Below are 19780 nucleotides of genomic sequence, written 5' to 3' on the forward strand. Positions count from 1 at the left end.
TCAGAACCCTGTCTTTCAAAGATAATTTGTAAAAATCCAAATAACTTCAGATGTTCATTGAAAAGGGTTTAAACACCGTTTCCCATGCTTGTTCAATGAACCATAAACAATTAATGAACATGCACCTGCGAACGGTCGTTAAGACACTAACAGCTTACAGATGGTAGGCAATTAAGGTCACGATTATGAAAACTTAAGACACTAAAGAGGCCTTTCTACTGACTCTGAAGAAGACCAAAAGAAAGATGCCCAGGGTCTCTGCTCATCTGCGTGAACGTGCCTTAGGCATGCTGCAAGGAGGCATGAGGACTGCAGATGTGGCCAGGGCAATAAATTGCAATGTCCGTACAGTGAGATGCCTAAGACAGCGCTACAGGGAGACAGGGCGGCGACTGATCATCCTCGCAGTGGCAGACTACGTGAAACACCTGCACAGGATTGGTACATCCGAACATCACACCTGCGGGACAGGTGCAGGATGGCAACAACAACTGCCCGAGTTACACCAGGAACGCACAATCCCTTCGTCAGTGCTCAGACTGTCCACAATAGGCTGAGAGAGGCTGGACTGAGTGCTTGTCGGCCTGTTGTAAGGCAGGTCCTCACCAAACATCACCGGCAACAATGTTGCCTATGGGCACAAACCCACCCTCGCTGGATCAGACAGGACTGGCAAAAAGTGCTCTTCACTGACGAGTTGCAGTTTTGTCTCACCAGGGGTGATGGTCTGATTCGCGTTTATCGTCCAAGGAATAAGCGTTATACCGAGGCCTGTACTCTGGAGCAGGATCGAGGTGGAGGGTCCGTCATGGTCTGGGGCGGTGTGTCACAGCATCATCGGACTGAGCTTGTTGTCATTGCAGGCAATCTCAACACTGTGCATTACAGGGAAGACATCCTCCTCCCTCATGTGGTACCCTTCCTTCAGGCTCATCCTGACATGACCCTCCAGCATGACAATGCCACCAGCCATACTGCTCGTTCTGTGCGTGATTTCCTGCAAGACAGGAATGTCAGTGTTCTGCCATGGCCAGCGAAGAGCCAGGATCTCAATCCCATTGAGCATGTCTGGGACCTGTTGGATCGGAGGGTGAGGACTAGGGTCATTCCCCCCAGAAATGTCAGGGAACTTGCAGGTGCCTTGGTGGAAGAGTGGGGTAACATCTCACAGCAAGAACGGGCAAATCTGGTGCAGTCCATGAGGAGGATATGCACTGCAGTACTTAATGCAGCTGGTGGCCACACCAGGTACTTACTTTTGATTTTGACCCTCCCCCTTTGTTCAGGGACATATTATTCCATTTCTGTTAGTCACATGTCTGTGGAACTTGTTCAGTTTGTCTGTTGTTGAATCTTGTTATGTTCATACAAATATTTACACATGTTAAGTTTGCTAAAAATAAATGCAGTTGACAGTGAGAGGACGTTTATTTTTTTACGCACCTCAATTACCTCAACTACCTCCTACCCAATTACCAGAGCATACCACCCTGCATCCCACTGCTGACTTGCTTCTGGAGGTGAGCAAGGTTGGTCTTGGGTGGTTCCTGGATGGGAGACCAGATGCTGCTGGAAATGGTGTTGGATGGCCAGTAGGAGACATCCTTTCCTTCTGGTCTAAAACAATATATCCCAATGCCGCAGGGCAGACATTGTCCTGTGTACTGTAGGGTGCTGTCTTTTGGATGGGACGTTAAAGGGGCCTCCTGACTCTGTGGTCACTAAAGATCCCATGGCACTTAATCGTAAGAGTAGGGGTGTTAACCCTGGTGTCCTGGCTAAATTCCCAATCTGGCCCGTTTACCATCATGGTCACCTAATAATCCCCAGTTTACAGTTGGTTATTCCCCAGGTTTTTGTTGTAAATGAGAATGTGTTCTCAGTCAACTTACCTGGTAAAATAACGGTAAAATAAATTCACCTGCACATTGACTTGGTACCAGTGCACCTTGTACAGCCTCGTTATTTTATTGTGAACTATTATAGCTAACTACCTTTTTTAAAAATGTTTTAACAAAATGTTCCTCCTTTTTTAACTCTGTTGTTTAAGGGCTTGTACGTAAGCATTTCACGGTGAAGTCAACACCTGTTCTATTCGGCGCATGTGACAAAACAAATGTAATATTTTATTATACTTCATTCTCAGGGTCTGGGAGTGAACAGTTCGACGGACCGCAGTGCACTGAAAAGGCGGATCAGAGACATTCACGCAGCAGCGGAAAAGGAGCGCAAGGCCCTGGACAAACTGGATCGCCAGAAAGAGAAACAGCGCAAAAAGGAACAGGAACTACGCAAGCTAAACACGAGCTAGACATAACCACCAGATGGCGCTACATTACCACCGAAATACTCCTGACTAGAAACTGGTGCTGGTGCACCATCTCCAAATTTCACATTATCACGATAGCATTGATGCTAAGTGGAGTTTTGTGCAAAACGTTGGAATTTGCGCATATACTTTTGTACTGTACCTCTGGTCTGGATGTGAGGCTTTGAACCCTGTGATGGGCGGGACAGTGTGTTGTCAATCACTGACACGTGATCAATAACAGAATGAAAGCTCCATTAACTTCTTGTCGAGCGGCTTTATTTTAGACCAAGGTCGGAACCCAAAGTTCGATGTGAGAGGTGGGTCGCGAGTTATGAGAATACATCTACACACTATTTATTCTTCATTTGGGTAGTTTGGGGACAATTTGGGTCACGGCAGGACTGTCGATTTCTAATTTGGGTCCAGAGGTGAAAAAGCCTAAGAACCCATGTTTGAGACCAATCAATCAGTGGTTGACGCAACATGATAGGTCCCGCCCATATTGGGGTTCAGATGTCTCATTCTTCCTGGCTATGACAAATGTGTTCTTCTTTGTCAATCAGTGAGGTTATCCACCCTTACCGAAAATGACGAATATTTTGTTACTCGAAATGAATGTGTGTTATATCTGACTTCTACACGCATTCAATGCATTGACACAGTCATACTTTTCCCATACCTTTTGACTGTACTCACATACAGCACATTCTAGCAAATTACACACTATAAAACCTAACCCATGGTCTGAGTTATTATCGAAATAATAGAATTACAGAAATTTGCATTTATTTATTTTACGAAGAATATAATCACAGAATTTTTTTAATTTTTTTTTTAATTTTTTAAAATCTCATAACCACAAGCACGTAACACCCAACCACATTCATATTGTAGTATGCATCAATACTCTAAGCCACTGTCAGTCAACTGGAGTTAAACTTGAAGTAACAATGGAGATTTGTCCAGGACATTGTCAAGATAAGATGCTGATGAGACCAATGTGATTTTTGAGCATATTTATAAATATTGTATGTTTGTGGTGTACGTGCATGTTAGTGACGTACGATATACTGTCTGTTTGTGTAAGTGTGCATATTTGCTATCTGAGGTAATTTCTTTGGTAATGACTGTATGGGGATGGGACTGGCTCTCCTGAAAAAGGAGTCTTCTGAGGTGGCCACTTTTAGAATTCGGGGTGTTGTCAATCTGCTGTCTCTACTCCCACGTTGCACCAATCGTCATCTTCGACGTTTTTGTCTTGAGAGACTCGAAGTTTTTGAATCCTGCTGGAACAAGACAAGAAAGACACATCGATCCTCTTTGGAGGATTCAGGGCCCCGTATATACTATCCAAACCGTATTCCCACTTTGCCCAGTTTTCATACTGAATTCTTGGACTGGTTTGTGGTCAGAAGACATGGACATTAGCTCCAGGTTTTACACATACATGATCCTTAGGACTCGTTTCTTGATTTCCTTCCGCCCATTTATTTTCAACTCCTGTGTCAAATGGAAATATGTATTAAATATGTTTTAAAATGCAGAATGCATGTCAGCACTCCCAAACTTCTGCTGCTTCTGGTCTCTCATCTATGGTCTCTCAGTTCAACATGTGGGCTGATTCACACTCGCGTTGTACAACTGATATGCAACGCATCTGATACATCGGGGGTGGGGTTAGAACCCGAACCCCAACTCAAAATAACAATTTAGTCCAACTCAAAATAATAGGTTTATCCAATTCAAAATTGGTAGGATTTGACTATAACAAAACATACACAAAGTAGCACTTGGTTCATCTGGTTTTACAATGGCACTTTATACACGTCACGTTACAAAGTCAACATTCTGGAGTTCTTGGTTTACACAGCACAGGAAAAGATCAAGAACACACTGCATGTTAAAAAGAGAACAGGATGAGAAAAAGGAGGATCTGGAAGCTCCTGTTGATTAGTGTATCAGTTCTCCACCATGAAACAAGACTTGAAGTCCATACAGCCACCCAAAGTGAGAGAGAATGCAGAGCTTTGATGCCTCAAGTAAAAGATCACCAGAACGACAGAGCCAATATACCGACTGAGAACAGGTGGAGTTTCGCCAAACGGCTCTGATCGCTTTAGTCAAGTAACGACACTTTGACTGGCGCGAGTCATTGCTTTTTTTGTGTATTACCTTGTAACCTTGAAATGTCTTTTAACATTGTCTCTGTAAACACCAAGATAACGGCAAAGAAACACGTCACATCTGTGCGCATTTCTCATGAACCCGCAATCACACTTGGAGGTGTCCATATCCCAGAACAATTTAGGACCCTGATGATCAAGATGGACCATAGAACACCCCCCCTCCTCAAAACCCTATTACCCACACTGCACCTGTGTCTTAAACGTGACTGATGTCAGCAATACAAAGTGCATTCCTATGAACACAAAAAGGAGCATAGCATATTTTAGTGCACTTGTGTGTGTGTGTGTGTGTGTGTGTGTACATGACATCCACACATCCAGAGTCCCAGAACCGAAGTAATTCACACTGAGGATTAGACACTTAGGGTCAAAGTTCAACAGGTTGCATTGAAGTGCTGCGAGATCGTTCGTTGGCACGGTACGGATTTGCATGTAGAATATTTACATCTTCGATTTAAATAATTAAGTTGTCGTACGCGTCCTTAAAACACGTCCAAATAAAATAATTGATCAAATAGCATTATAAAATAATATATTTATTTTATCATTACATCTATCCTACTGTGCTATTGACAGAGTGTGTTGTTTACTTTTTGTACTATGTATGCATTTCTACTCATTCTCCAGGTATAATGGAAGCAGGTGGATTGGCTTTTGGATAACATTTCAACAACATAACAATGACTAGGCCTCACTCAGAATGCATTGTATCAACGAGCCACGGAAATAGGTGAGGAAACCTTACAAAACAGTCATGTCTTTGAAGAAATTGTGTAGGATTCCCTGCAGGACTCCTGTATGAGTTTTTTGACTAAGTCGCTTTGGATAAAAGCGTGTGATAAATGGCATATACAGTATATCACAAGTGAGTACACCCCTCACATATTTGTAAATATTTGAATATCTTTTCATGAAGAATTGACACTTTGCTACACTGTAAAGTAGTGAGTGTACAGCTTGTATAACAGTGTAAATTAGCTGTTCCCTCAATAACTCAACACACAGCCATTAATGTCTAAACTGCTGGCAACAAAAGTGAATACACTCTTAAGTTAAAATTGTCCAAATGTCCAAATTGGGCCCAAAGTGTCAATATTGTGTGTGGCCGCCACCATTTTCCAGCACTGCCTTAACCCTCTTGGGCATGGAGTTCACCAGAGCTTCACAGATTGCCACTGGAGTCCTCTTCCACTCCTCCATGACGACATCACGGAGCTGGTGGATGTTAGAGACCTTGCACTCCTCCACCTTCCGTTTGAGGATGCCCCACAGATGCTCAATAGGGTTTAGGTCTGGAGACATGCTTGGCCAGTTCATCACCTTTACCCTCAGCTTCTTTAGCAAGGCAGTGGTCGTCTTGGAGGTGTGTTTGGGGTCGTTAACGTGTTGGAATACTGCCCTGCGGCCCAGTCTCCGAAGGGAGGGGATCATGCTCTGCTTCAGTATGTCACAGTACATGTTGGCATTCATGGTTCCCTCAATGAACTGTAACTCCCCAGTGCCGGCAGCACTCATGCAGCCCCAGACCATGACACTCCCACCACCATGCTTGACTGTAGGCAAGACACACTTGTCTTTGTACTCCTCACCTGGTTGCCGCCACACACGCTTGACACCATCTGAACCAAATACGTTTATCTTGGTCTCATCAGACCACAGGACATGGTTCTTAGTCTGCTTGTCTTCGGCAAACTGTTTGCGGGCTTTCTTGTGCATCATCTTTAGAAGAGGCTTCCTTCTGGGACGATAGCCATGCAGACCAATTTGATGCAGTGTACGGCATATGGTCTGAGCACTGACAGGCTGACCCCCCCACCCCTTCAACCTCTGCAGCAATGCTTGTGTAACGGATGTGAAACGGCTAGCTTAGTTAGTGGTGTGCGCTAAATAGCGTTTCAATCGGTTACGTCACTCGCTCTGAGACCTTGAAGTAGTAGTTCCCCTTGCTCTGCAAGGGCCGCGGCTCTTGTGGAGCGATGGGTAACGATGCTTCGAGGGTGAATGTTGTCGTTGTGTGCAGAAGTTCCCTGGTTCGCGCCCGGGTATGGGCGAGGGGACGGTTTAAAAAAAGTATACTGTTACACTTGCAGCACTCATACGTCTATTTCCCAAAGACAACCTCTGGATATGACGCTGAGCACGTGCACTCAACTTCTTTGGTCGACCATGGCGAGGCCTGTTCTGAGTGGAACCTGTCCAGTTAAACCGCTGTATGGTCTTGGCCACCGTGCTGCAGCTCAGTTTCAGGGTCTTGGCAATCTTCTTATAGCCCAGGCCATCTTTATGTAGAGCAACAAAAAATAATTTCAGATCCTCAGACAGTTCTTTGCCAGGAGGTGCCATGTTGAACTTCCAGTGACCAGTCAGTATGAGGGAGTGTGAGAGCGATGACATCAAGTTTAACACACCTGCTCCCCATTCACACCTGAGACCTTGTAACACTAATGAGTCACATGACACCGGGGAGGGAAAATGGCTAATTGGGCCCAATTTGGACATTTTCACTTAGGGGTGTACTAACTTTTGAGGGGTGTACTCACTTTTGTGCTATACTGTATTATTATATTAATGGGAAACTCAAGTACTAGACACTGCGGGCCAAAGGAAGCTACGGATGGCATTTCACATGGATCCACAATAAAGATGTCTGTGTTTGTCTGTCTGACTGACTGACATAAATAATAAAATAAAAAAACATGAATTTGAACAATGGATTGTGTGTGTGTTATGTTTTATAGCCAGAACAACAATCTTTCCCTTTGAACATCCCAAACACAGAAATGTTCCAAAGGGTTTTGCCGCATGCCCTTCTCCCCTAGTGCCAGTGTGTTGCTGGCCCGATATCAGGCCAGGGTTTGGGGCAGTATCTTCCACACCCTACAGGCTAACCAAGGGGTCCAGGAGATCAGAAAAGGGTAGGGGTCCTGCTGGAGGAAGGGCTGGGGGGCTGTGATCCCCCTCTCTGGAGGGTGGTGGTTGGGGAGAGCGGGGTTAGGTCCGCACCCAGCAGAGGGGTACCCAGAAGGTCTCACGCTCCAGCCTCTCCAGAATGCCTCGGAGTTCTGTGCAGGCGCTGGCTGAGTCCTCCTTGATTAGGACCCGGTCGACCAGGTGGCCATACCGCTGGTCCATCTGCTGGGCTGACTGACGCATTTCCTGCAGGTCCTCATCCTGACAGGTATGGATGGATGGACGGACGGACGGACGGACAGACAGACAGAGGAGAATCAGACAGACAGACAGACAGACAGACAGACGAGAATCAGATAGAGAGACAGACAGACATGAAAATAAAGAAGCATAGGAGTGAGGAAGGCTGTAAAGGTGATATCAGATTAAGGAGAGGAGAAATTAGGAGAGGAGAAAGCATGCCGTGCAAAATAAAAGATTGAGCAACAGAAAAAAGGTTAAACTCACTGACGCATTCATATGAGCACATTTTCAGACTCAGCTCACTATCACAAAAAGAGACAGCAGGTCTCACCGTCACTCGCCCATGATCTCCCCCTGCTGGTGAAGTGGCAGCACTACGACGGCGTCTGCTCTCCGGGACACGCGGCTTGACGAAGATGACATAGGGCTTGAACTCAGATGTCCGCAGTGTCTTCAGAGCCTAAGGGGCCAGGACACATTCAGATGCAATTTCACACAGTCTGCGTTGGGTTGTCACACAGCGTACACAGGGTTTAGAGAACAGATACTATCAGAGAAATGTCCTCTTGAGATGTCAGAGATGCTACGGGTAAACTGTGACACAAGTGAATACGCTTCAGCCAGCCTGACTGAAACAGAAAGTACTCTCACCAAGAGGCCACAGGAGGAACGTCAGGGACCGTCATAGAATAGGGTGTGACACAGACTGCATGTGACAGCCGTGGTTATATTGTACAGTGCATTATGACAGAATGGGATATGCTTCACTGCAGAGCATGTGCCTTGGCCCTACCTCTGGTTGCACGTCCACTAGGCACATCTTGTTCTTGGCCTGTACAGAGCGGATAGCCTCTATGCTGGTGCCATACTGGTTCTCCTTGTACTCCCCATGCTCTATGAACCTGGACACACAGGACACAACTAAGCACGAGACAGACAAACCAAAGCAGAGTACTACAGAGACAGGGACAGTTTGGCTTCGCAGATCAGCCATATGGCATCAAAGAGAACTCACTTGTTGCTCAGAGTGTCTGCGTCAAACGCCTGTTTGGTGACAAAGTGGTACTCCACCCCCTCCTTCTCATGAGGCTTCTTGGGCCTGGTGGTATCTGGAGACATAAGTGAGGGGGAAAGGGAGAAGGCTGCGATTGTCTTACTGGCGTCGCAGTTCTTTTACTAGGCTGTTAGAGGGCGTCGCCGTCAGTGTAGCAAGAAGAGGGTGTGCGGTTCAGAAGGTGTAACTCACGCGGTACGGCCACAGCATAGCGATGGGGGTTCTCTGCGATCACCTTCTGTTTCAGCTCATTGATACGAGCTCCAAGGGAGCCTTTGTGTGAGTGAGAGTGAGAGCGAGAGAATGAGAGACAAAGAAAGAAGGAGAGAGAGAGAGAGAGAGAGAGAGAGAGAGACAGAAAAAAGAGAGGGAGAGAAAGACAGAAAAAGAGAGAGATAAAGAGAGAGACAGAAAAAGAGAGAGAGAGACAGAAAAAAGAGAGAGAGAGAGACAGAAAAGAGAGAGAGAGAGACAGAAAAAGAGAGAGAGACAGAAAAAGAGAAAGAGAGAGGGAGTGACAAAGTTATTTAAACAGAACTATCAGGGACAAATAATCAATATTTGCTGAAAGAAATCTGCATCAACAAGTTAAGTCCACTGATTAATTACTGGATGTGCCATTTGTTGTGCACTTTGATTAATTAACTTATCAGAACCCTAAATAGCATTAGTTACTGTAGATAAGACCTCACAGGCTTGGTCAAGCAGACTGACTGCTTAAAGTGAACGAGAATATGTGCTGCAAGATCGGGCTGGTTCTTACAAGGCTACCACACAACTAGAGGGAAGTTGCTGTTTGTAGTATTGGCCACTAGAAGGCAGTATCATCAAAGTAGAATGACTCCACACTGCCATAGTCATCCTGAAGCTGTCGTCTTACCGATCAGGACCACCAGGCGGGGTCTCTCGTTGGGCCGGTGCTGGTAGCGAGTCACCTCCTCGTAGGTGGCAAAGTCTGGGTCGGTGGGGTCGGAGGTGGCCCCTCCTCCGAGGGATCCTGACCGGTCCTTTCGGCTCAGACGGAAACTCCTCCTCAGACCCGCTACAGCAGGACAGGCAGGCAGGAGGAGCAGGTAGAGCAAAGTGAGGCACAGGGTCAAAAGGTCAGATATGATCATCAAGTGGTTTGATACACTGTCTAACGCATGCTCTTTCCACATAGTTAACTGTATTCTCCAAGGCAGTTTAGATAGCGCCTGTCGTTGTTCTCACTTGGCAATTAGTGTTGCCGACAAACATTTTAAATGCACAATACCAGTGTCCCGTCATATCAGGACACCATATCAGGCTATCATGCAAATCAAACCCCAACGTAACCACAACATTATTTATTACGTGTTGGTTATCAGAGAACAAAGAAAGTGCAACCCTTGATAATCATGCATTAAAACCCCCAGTGAACCGTGGGGCCATTACAGATACGAGTGGTCAGCTGTGATCCGTCATTAATCAGTGAGTGATCCCACAGGTTTGACAGCCTGACCCGTGCTTATCTCTGAGGTAAACGGGCTGCCAGCGGCATTGTGAGATATTGACTGAACCTGCTCGTTTACAAGCGCATGTCCAACGAATATCAATCGCATGCAGCTAATATCTGACCAAGGGGTTTGGCAGCTCCACTTTGACAGTGAGAAATAAGCTCTGGGACCGAGACTGAAGCAAACACTCTTCTGCTGTCAATATGAAGCTCATGCCTCTCCTTTCTCGTTTTTAAAAGGAGACGTGGCTTCTCTCAGCGAACAACTAATAATGCCACAGTAAAGATAAAAGGAGCTTCTTGCCATGGAAGGACAATGATCTGGTCTGTAAACACATGTAAGAGTATACAGTACAACGGAGACATGCTGCTTAACAGAGAGCTACAGGGGTGGACCAGGAGGGATAGGGCAGCCTGACTCTGGAGACCACAGTGTAGTGGGAGTGACACACACACACACACACACACACACACACACACACACACACACACACACACACACACACACACACACACACACACACACACACACACACACACACACACACACACACACACACACAGAGTCTCTCCAGGCCCAAGGGTGCCCATCCCCCCCTGCCTGCGGACAGTGGGAATACCTGAGGGAACAAGCCGGTAACAGTACCTGAATAAAATTCCCAGGAAAACACCTGGCCACAGGAGGGCGCCACTGCTTTACACTTAGGAGAGACTATAACTGGCATTAGAGCATCACACAACTCAGCCTCGCGCCTCAGTCTCCACACAGGGTGAAACAAGCAGCAAAACGTGCCTGGTTGGTTGAGTGTGCAATGCGTCCAACGCAGCAGGGCCCCCCGTTGGGAGTGAGGATACGAGGGGTGCATCAGCCATGGCAGCAGAGGCAGAGGCAGAGGCAAGAGGGGAGTCTCAGGGGGGATCCAAACACAGCTTTAGTTTGGGGCAAGGCAAGGATGCTGGGTTTAATCTCCATATATAAGGAGTAACCTGCTTGGATGATGTCAGTATTCTGTGTCATTACGAAGGTAAACAAACATGTTTACCTCCCTGATGACTGGCATCCAAATGAGGTGTGGAATAATACAGCTGGTCTTATTGCCATGGGAGGGCAGTGTTGGACTGTCAGCTGTGTTCAGATCACTCCGTGTGCCCTGCTTTTCATTCCAACAGTTTCTGGGGTATGGGGGAAGGGGAGGGGGCCTCAAGGTCATGTAAGGGTGAAGGAGGCGAGGGGAGGACAGTGGAAGGAGGGGAGGCCAGTGGGAGGGTAGCAGGGGGCCGAGGATTTACGGGGAAACCGTTATGTTGTCGTGCCAATGCAATTTCAGTCTGGATGCAAACTGTATTTACCAAGGTCGGTAGCTTGAGGGTTAAATCCAACAAGTAGTAGATAACAAGTAGTAAATATTTTTGAATGCCCCGAAATGACTGCTACTCTGGTGTCTGGGGAACTGATAATGAGCCCAAGACTTGTTAAAAGTCTGACAGAGATGCAATAGCAGCCATGTCTCAATATCTACTGTAGATAAAACTCTTTCAAGTCTGGCACTCGCACTCTATCACACCCTCTTCAGCACTTTTCTCATTACACTAATTAGGTCACGAGACTGATTTGTTAGCGCCACCTGAAGGAGTGAGAAACTAAACTCCCCTCTTTCGCATGAAGCTGGAAAATCTGGTGCTGGAGTGCACACTCTCTCCTTCAGTACTAGTCTTCCCTATCTAATGAACTGGGATCAGTTCCGTCTTCTCTCAGCATTGCCTCTCCCCACCACCCCTCTTTCTCCACCTCTCTCCTCCCTTCTCCATCACTCCCCACACAGACACCCCAACTCCAGCCAGTCCCACCCTCAGGACACCCGTACATTCCCCGACCCAAACCGGCAGTTCAGTGAAGCCAGCAGCTCACAGCAAGGTCCTGGAGGACACACAGACATCGGACAGCAAAAGAGGTAAAGGTGGCAGAAGGAGGAAGACGTGCAGGCTCTCACCTATGTACTGTCCATTGAAATAGCCCTCACAATCACAGTCCTCTGTAGGGAGGCAAGCAGGGAGAAGAGGGGGGCGGGGGTGAGCGGAGGGTAAGTAACCTCGAGGAAGGATCAGAGGGGTGGGGGGAGGTACAGAGGGGAGAGGGGGGGCTGCGGGCCCCGAAGCAGGACAGGCAGGGTCGGGCAGGCGGGGGCGGCGGGCAGAGGGGTGGGCGCAGGGTAGGTCACTAAGCCAGCAGGTCAGGGCAGGGAGGTTTCAGCAGGACAGGCCCTCAGCCGGAGCCCGCAGCCACTGTGGCAGCCATGATGGGGGAGGTTTGACAGACACCACACAGACACACCGAGCACGTCTGGAGGCAGTCGACTGGAAAAGGGAACTGGGTCTCCCTGGTCCACACACATGGCTTTGTGAAATGGACAGCTCACAAAGCTATGGTAGCTAGCATACAAAAACCTTTGCAATTTACAACACCAGAACTCCTGTATTCAATATTTAACTAAGCAAAAAATATCTGATGTCTCTGAAACTCTGGATATGCAACAAAAGTGCTGACAATGGTAGATTCACCAACTCAGAGATACTGATTAGAAAATAGCTGACGGAGAAAAATGGGGCAAGTAGAAAAGACGACAGCAGAGAAGGAGAGAGGGTGAACGGCAAATCCTCTGCAAGGAGAATAACAGGCAGCCAAGACACAGTAGAGGAGTGAGGAGAAGAAGAGGACAGCAAACTGCAGTAGACGGAATAAGATGAATTGCAGAGGAGAAGAGGAAAAGAGAGAACAAAAGAATAGAAGCTGATGATGATGGAGAGGATGGTTCCTTGCTATCTTTAAGTGATTGGCCGTGCTTTCCAGTCTGCAGGCCTGCCTTAGCATCACACACATACAATAAGGTACGGGCTCTCAAAGTGTGGGCTCTTTAAGCATTGCCATAATATGCTTTACGTAATGTTCTTATAAGGTAGGGTAGGTGCTGGTCCACGACTTAGACAGTGAATATCTTACGAAGGCTGGGGCGCACACCTGAACATGAGTTAAGATGCTTAAAATAATCTTGAAAAGTATGATTTTTTTGGAGTGTGTCCAGTCCGTTATTTGAACGCACGCACGCACGCACATACACACACACACACACACACACTGCAATCGCAGTGAATCTCTATTCTGGTCTCGTAGGCTGGCTATAGTGGGGGAGGATTTAAGCTGGAAGCAGAGCAGTACAGGGCCCATGGAGTCTCATCCACCCCCGCAGCGCGCACACACACACACACATACACACATACACACGGCGCACACACGACACACACACACACACACACACACACACACACACACACATACACAGCACACACACACACACACACACACACACACACACACACACACACACACACACACACACACACACACACACACACACACACACACACACACACACACACACACACACACACACACACACACACACACACACACACACACACACACACACACCAAAAGAAAGAGAGACTCCTGAGAGCTTTGACGCCTCTACTAATATACCTTCTAGTAGGAGCCTGCAAGCAGACAGTAGCCGTCTTCTCATAGTCATACCAAGCACTTTCAAAACACGGACCTCAAATTGTCAAATGGAAGTCAGGAGAAATAGAAGAGTAATAGAACATAAACTGTCACCACATGTCCATGTATCTGATTATGCCTAATTGTGGATGGTTACTAGTATTCTCTGCATGTCCATGTGCAGTAATGTCCTGTTTAATCACTGACAGTGGCAATAAAACTAGTGGCACACTGTCCTCATTCCCTGATCATGGTTATGTGTGAGTGAGGGAGAGAGACAGAGAGACAGAGAGAGAGAGAGAGAGAGAGAGAGAGAGAGAGAGAGAGAGAGAGAGAGAGAGAGAGAGAGAGAGAGAGAGAGAGAAGGAGGATTGCAGACATCTCTGTACCAGTATACCCACCTTTGTCACATCCTTGGTCATCTGCGGTAAGCAGTGAGGGAAAGGAGGATGATGAGAAATCTTTGACAAACAGTTGCACAAATTGGTCTCTAAAATATAAATTTTCTAGCAGGTGAGTAGTTGGAGAATGAGAGAAAAATGTGTGTGTGAGAGAGAGAGAGACGGGAATTATAGATTTTAAAATGCACAAACTGTCTCAGTCTCGGTTCTATAACGTCATTGAGAGGTCGAGCCTCTGACCCACATTAAAAAGGCAACCTCATGAGCTTCACTAGTGGCAAGGAAATGAATCAAAGTGAGAGGGAAAGAGAGAGAAAAGAGAGAGACAGGTCGAGAGAGAGAGAGAGAGAGGAGAGAGAAAAGAGAGAGAAAAGATAGAGAAAAGAGAGACAGGTCGAGAGAGAGATAGAGAGAGAAAAGAGAGAGAAAAGAGAGACAGGTCGAGAGAGAGAGAGAGAGAGAGAGAGAGAGAGGAGAGAGAAAAGATAGAGATAGGGTTAGAGACAGGTAGAGAGAGAATGGTAGAGAGAGAGAGAGTCCACACAGACATGGGCCTCCATGGTATAGCCGGCTAGCTGACATATTGGTAAGCTCTTGTTGTCTCCCTGGGGCTCAGACCTAATCGGATCGCCTGTGGATTATGGACCACGAAGCGCCACCGCTCTCATTAAACACTCACCTGGCCACTTCTATTCCGACATACCCAATACTATTACCCCACAACATAGAGCAGCAGGAGAGAGACAAAGTGGACAAAATGGACATTGTTACACACTCATCCTGTTAATTGGTTCTAGTCTGTTGTAGTCTCTCTCACTATAAAGATACACTTTGTGCTCACCGGCCAGATGGACCAGACATGAAAGATTAATTCATATCTTTGTGATCCCTCCCCCTCTTCTCCCCACTCCCAAAGCCGTCTCTCCCCCCCCCTCTCTTTCTCTCTCGTCCCTTTTCAAAACACATCCGAATGACAGCAGAGAATAAACAGTCAATACTAATACTCCCGAGGACACCAATTACCACCAGTAAATAAATGTCAACATAAACACATCTATCTGGGGGAGAAATCTACATCTTGTAAAGAAACGAACATGAACCATCACTGACAAAGACGTTATACTTCAGAAGATATGCTTGAGCTTCAGTTTGATATTGAGTACAACAGCGAACACGTGTCTGTATATCTGTAACACTCTTAGAAAAAAGGGTTCCAAAAGAGTTCTTTGGCTGTCCCTATAGGAAAAACCTTTTTGGTTCCAGGTAGAACCCTTTTTAGAAATGGTTCTTCACGGATCCCAACAGGGTTCTACCCGGAACCAAAAGGGTTCTACTTGCAACCATAAAAGGTTCTTCAAAGGGTTTATCCCTTTAAGGTTCTTGATAGCACCTTTTTGTGGACACTTACAGGTAGGATTTTTAGGGGATTTAGGGTTCGGAAGTGTGCCCGTTTTTATCCGGTAAGCCAGCCGTCTGAGAAAATGTACAGAAGGGTACAGAAAGAGAGAAGAAATAAGAGAGCGAGCATGGCAGTGTCAGGGAGATGAACAGAGATAGGAGGAAAAGAGGCAGTGAAGGAGGGAGGCAAAGAGATTGAAAGAGAAGATTAGGACATGAGAGAGACAGAGAGATATAACACATGTGACCCCTGCCTCGTATGTGTTATCAGTGAAAAGGAGCAAAGCTCGTATGAGAGATTAAACCCATGGCTTGCCTGAGGTTCCCCTCTCTGTATTTCAGCCACCATGATTAATCCAACACAGTGTGAGTGTTGGAGTGTGTGTGTGTGTGTGTGTGTGTGTGTGTGTGTGTGTGTGTGTGTGTGTGTGTGTGTGTGTGTGTGTGTGTGTGTGTGTGTGTGTGTGTGTGTGTGTGTGTGTGTGTGTGTGTGTGTGTGTGTGTGTGTGTGTGTGTGTGTGTGAGTGTGTGTCCGCAATCAGGCTGCAGCCGCTGGTATCACTCCCCCCTGCTTAGCTAAGATGAATACATAGTGGGCAGTGGGTTGGGGCTTGGGTGTGTTTATACCCCCAATGCAGAGCAACCCAACACGTTTACATATCCATCCTATTGAGGGATTATGACACTGACATAATGGACTGTTCCCATTCCAGCCTATGTTTAGGTCCATGTGTTAAGATCCAAGCTGCTTTGATACTCGATTTAACTGAAAGTGGATCACATGAGTATGGAACAGATAGAGACAGCTCTATGATGATACCTGCACTGTTTTGAAAACAATTCAGTCCACATACTGCGCCTAATATAAGAGTCCTACAGTATATGCATAAGAGGCATCATGTGACACAGTACAGTACAAAAACTAGGCTTGATCGGATTATTTTCATATTGTACTTAAGACTCTTCTCTGAGCTATGAGCTAACACCTGTCCATGGGCCTCTCTGCCTAGTCTCACCTCTCCTGGAAGAGTTTGGAGGGTATGAGTCCAGCCCGGAGGTTGCTGTCGCCCACCCGTTTGGCCTGCCACCAGGTGGGGTCGTCCTGAGTTACCACCTGCAGGATGTCACCTCGCTTGAAGGGAAGTCCCGCCTCCTGACAGGGCGTGGCCTTGTCATCAGCAGGGATGTAGTCAAACAGGGCCCTCATGTAGACCTGAGAGACCACACACACACACACGCACGCACGCACGCACGCACGCACGCACGCACACACACACACACACACACACACACACACACACACACACACACACACACACACACACACACACACACACACACACACACACACACACACACACACACAAACTGTTAAACCATCTCAGAAATACACAAGGTATTACATACAAGGTATGTAATAGAAAAGAATTGACAGATCACCTCAAGTGATGCTTTTGTAAATAGATTTCAGAGTCTATCTGTATTATGTTCCTGTGTGTGTGCATGAAGAACATGTGCATACAACATACACTACATATCAGAGGTGTGGACTCGAGTCGCATGACTTGGACTCGAGTCAGGAATATGATGACTTGCAACTCGACTTTGACACCAATGTCTCGTGACTTGATTGGGATCTGATCCTTCTGACTCGACCTGACTTGATACCCTCCCCAAGCCCAAATATTTAATATGATGCTATTTAAAAAAGTGCGCAGCACATCAACTCTTCAGTTAACGGATTAGAGTTTGAATCGGACAGCAGCCAATCAGATTGTGCGTGGCAGTGCAGAGGAACGTCGGCGGGGGAATTCAGATGGAGCCCTTGGAAAGATGATACCCACAATTATTATTTTTGGATTTAAAGACGACGTTGTATCAACAAAAAACGGATTTGCAATTTGCCAAACATGCGGGAAGAAAATTACAGACAGAGGCACAACAATTTACAACTTTGTTCGACATTTGAAGCTGCACAAAGAACGGTAAGTCGTGGCTAATATAGCAAACAGCTATACATCACCCGAGGTTGTGTGTTTATTTGTTTCATGAGTGTGGAACTTGTTTCATGAGTTGCTTTTTGCTGGCTTGTGATGTCTGGAGCCTGTATTGTTATGTGCGCTCCTCACTGCTTGCCTAGATCAGACTTGCAGATCGACTCGCCACCACGCTGTTCGGAGCTGGAAAAGATCAAATGAGCACATTTGTGGCAGAGTCCCTCCTAGAATGGCTGTGTACTCTTCCTAACCTGCTGATTAGGGCGAGTGCTTGAACCTCTGATTGTGTTTATGCTTCACACAAATCCCACCATCCCCTCTCTCGGCCGTCCTCCACAGTTTTGAGCTTTTTCTCCATTGATAATGAAAAATGGCGGCTTATTTCATCCGAGGCACCGCATTCAGATACAGTTCTCTTACTCTTACTCCATTCTCTTACTGAAGGGCTCTGTGATTTTCAACGTGGCACTGTCATAGGATGCCACATAGGATGGCACCTTTCCAACAAGTCAGTTCATCAAATTTTTGCTGTTTGTCGGGCGGGTCATGAAATGGGTTTCCATGGCCAAGCAGCCGCACACAAGCCTAAGATCACCAAGCGCAATGCCAAGAGACGGCTTGAGTGGTGTAAAGCTCACCGCCATCAGACTCTGGAGCAGTGGAAACGCGTTCTCTGGAGTGATGAACCTCGCTTCACCATCTGGCAGTCCGATGGACAAATCTGGATTTTGGTGGATGCCAGGAGAACGCTATATGCCCCAATGCATAGTGCCAACTGTAAAGTTTGGTGGAGGAGGAATAATGGTCTGGGGCTGTTTTTCATGGTTCAGACTAGGCCCCTTAGTTCCAGTTTAAGGAGATCTTAACGCTACAGCATTCAATGACATCCTAGAAAGTTCTGTACTTCCAACTTTTGTGGCAAAGAGTTTGGGGAAGGCCGTTTCCTTTCAGCATGACAATGCCCCATGCAAAAAAGCAAGGTCCATACAGAAATGGTTTGTCGAGATTGGTGTGGAAGAACTTGACTGGCCTGCACAGAGCCTTTAACTCAACCTCATCAAACACATTTAGGATGAATTAGAACTGCGAGCCAGGCCCAATCGCCCAAAATCAGTGCCCGACTTAACTAATGCTCTTATGACTGAATGGATGCAAGTCCTTGCAACAATGTTCCAACATCTACTGGAAAGCCTTCCCAGAAGAGTGGAGGTTGTTGAAGCGGCAAAGGGGGGACCAACTCCATGATTTTGAAATTAGATGTTCGACGAGCAGGTGTCCACATACTTTTGGGTCACGTAGTGTGTCTGAAACTCGTCTCAAATTACACCTACACATCTCAGTGCATTTGGCACCAACTGTTTTAATTCATCTGCCATTGACTCTCCAACTGTATGTGTGAGCCTGAGCCCAGGTCGTATTCTGACCCTTCCTCCATTCCAGAGCAGAGTCTGTGTTTGTCTGTACTGAGCGTGCCCAGACCGTTGTGTTCCTCACCTTGCTCTCCTTCAGGCGGTCCTCCTCCTTAACGGCTGGGATTATCTTCAGGGTGATGGAGCCCTGAGACTGGGACTGATCGGCAACACACAGAGAGGAGCAGGATGTTAGCTTCACAGAAACTCAATTTGAGCACAGTTTCAACTCCTGTATCTTCCCGACAGAGTTGATACGGCATGTATTGCCAACAGAAATCAAAGGAAAACAGCGCTGCAGGAGCTAGTGGTCTAAAATAATAGGAAGACAAAGTATTCTACTCTAGTCTCACCAGAAGCTGACTGATCTCATCAGGTCTCTTGTGAATGATGGAGATGCCGTTGACCTCCCGCAGCTCGTCTCCTACATGGACCAGTCCTGGATGGAGGGGAGGAGGTGGTGAGGGGAGACAACAGGCGAGCTGTAGTAGAGATCTATGCCTATGTTCCAAATGGCACCCTATTCCCTAAATGGCACCCTATTCCCTATATAGGGCACTCCTTTTGACCAGGACCTATAGAATCTGGTCAAAAGTAGTGGACTGTATAGGGATTAGGGTGCCATTTGGGTTGCACACCAGATCGTGTATCGAGGAGATATTGCACAGCACTGTATCAGTAGCAGGTGTACTATATCAATCATACCACTATTAACTGGGATGAGATATGGACAATAGGGCTTGGGAGTGGTGGTATCACTCTCCTCAGTCATAATCTACTGCAGTCACAACAGTGAAACCTGACAAAGAGGGATGAGCGATAGGATCAATTCATCTCATTA

General features: G+C 46.7%; 2 protein-coding genes across 5 annotated transcripts in view; one reads left to right on the forward strand and one right to left on the reverse strand.

Annotated features, from left to right (window-relative positions):
* Positions 1 to 3881, forward strand: part of LOC118365225 (sterile alpha motif domain-containing protein 14-like) — a 29229-nt gene extending 25348 nt beyond the window's left edge. Inside the window, exon 11 of the mRNA XM_035747244.2 lies at positions 2147 to 3881. Within this exon, the coding sequence (XP_035603137.1) occupies positions 2147 to 2311 (165 nt within the window). The 3' untranslated portion in view covers positions 2312 to 3881. The remainder of the gene's footprint in view (positions 1 to 2146) is intronic.
* A 224-nt stretch (positions 3882 to 4105) lies between these two features.
* Positions 4106 to 19780, reverse strand: part of LOC118365766 (MAGUK p55 subfamily member 3-like) — a 33633-nt gene continuing 17958 nt past the window's right edge. The window contains exons 8-20 of one of the 4 annotated variants that reach the window (XM_052490756.1): positions 19293 to 19378; positions 19025 to 19099; positions 16550 to 16746; positions 15544 to 15608; positions 14136 to 14156; positions 12173 to 12214; positions 10828 to 10893; positions 9585 to 9746; positions 8897 to 8977; positions 8666 to 8759; positions 8444 to 8552; positions 7982 to 8110; positions 4106 to 7668 (exon numbers count right to left, since the gene is read on the reverse strand). In XM_052490756.1, coding sequence (XP_052346716.1) covers positions 7489 to 7668; positions 7982 to 8110; positions 8444 to 8552; positions 8666 to 8759; positions 8897 to 8977; positions 9585 to 9746; positions 10828 to 10893; positions 12173 to 12214; positions 14136 to 14156; positions 15544 to 15608; positions 16550 to 16746; positions 19025 to 19099; positions 19293 to 19378 — 1307 coding nt within the window. In that variant the 3' untranslated portion in view covers positions 4106 to 7488. The remainder of the gene's footprint in view (positions 7669 to 7981; positions 8111 to 8443; positions 8553 to 8665; positions 8760 to 8896; positions 8978 to 9584; positions 9747 to 10827; positions 10894 to 12172; positions 12215 to 14135; positions 14157 to 15543; positions 15609 to 16549; positions 16747 to 19024; positions 19100 to 19292; positions 19379 to 19780) is intronic. The other 3 variants (XM_052490757.1, XM_052490758.1, XM_052490759.1) reach the window with 3 other exon arrangements.

This window comes from Oncorhynchus keta, chromosome 32, assembly GCF_023373465.1.
Source record: "Oncorhynchus keta strain PuntledgeMale-10-30-2019 chromosome 32, Oket_V2, whole genome shotgun sequence".
NCBI classification, from domain to species: Eukaryota; Metazoa; Chordata; class Actinopteri; order Salmoniformes; family Salmonidae; genus Oncorhynchus; species Oncorhynchus keta.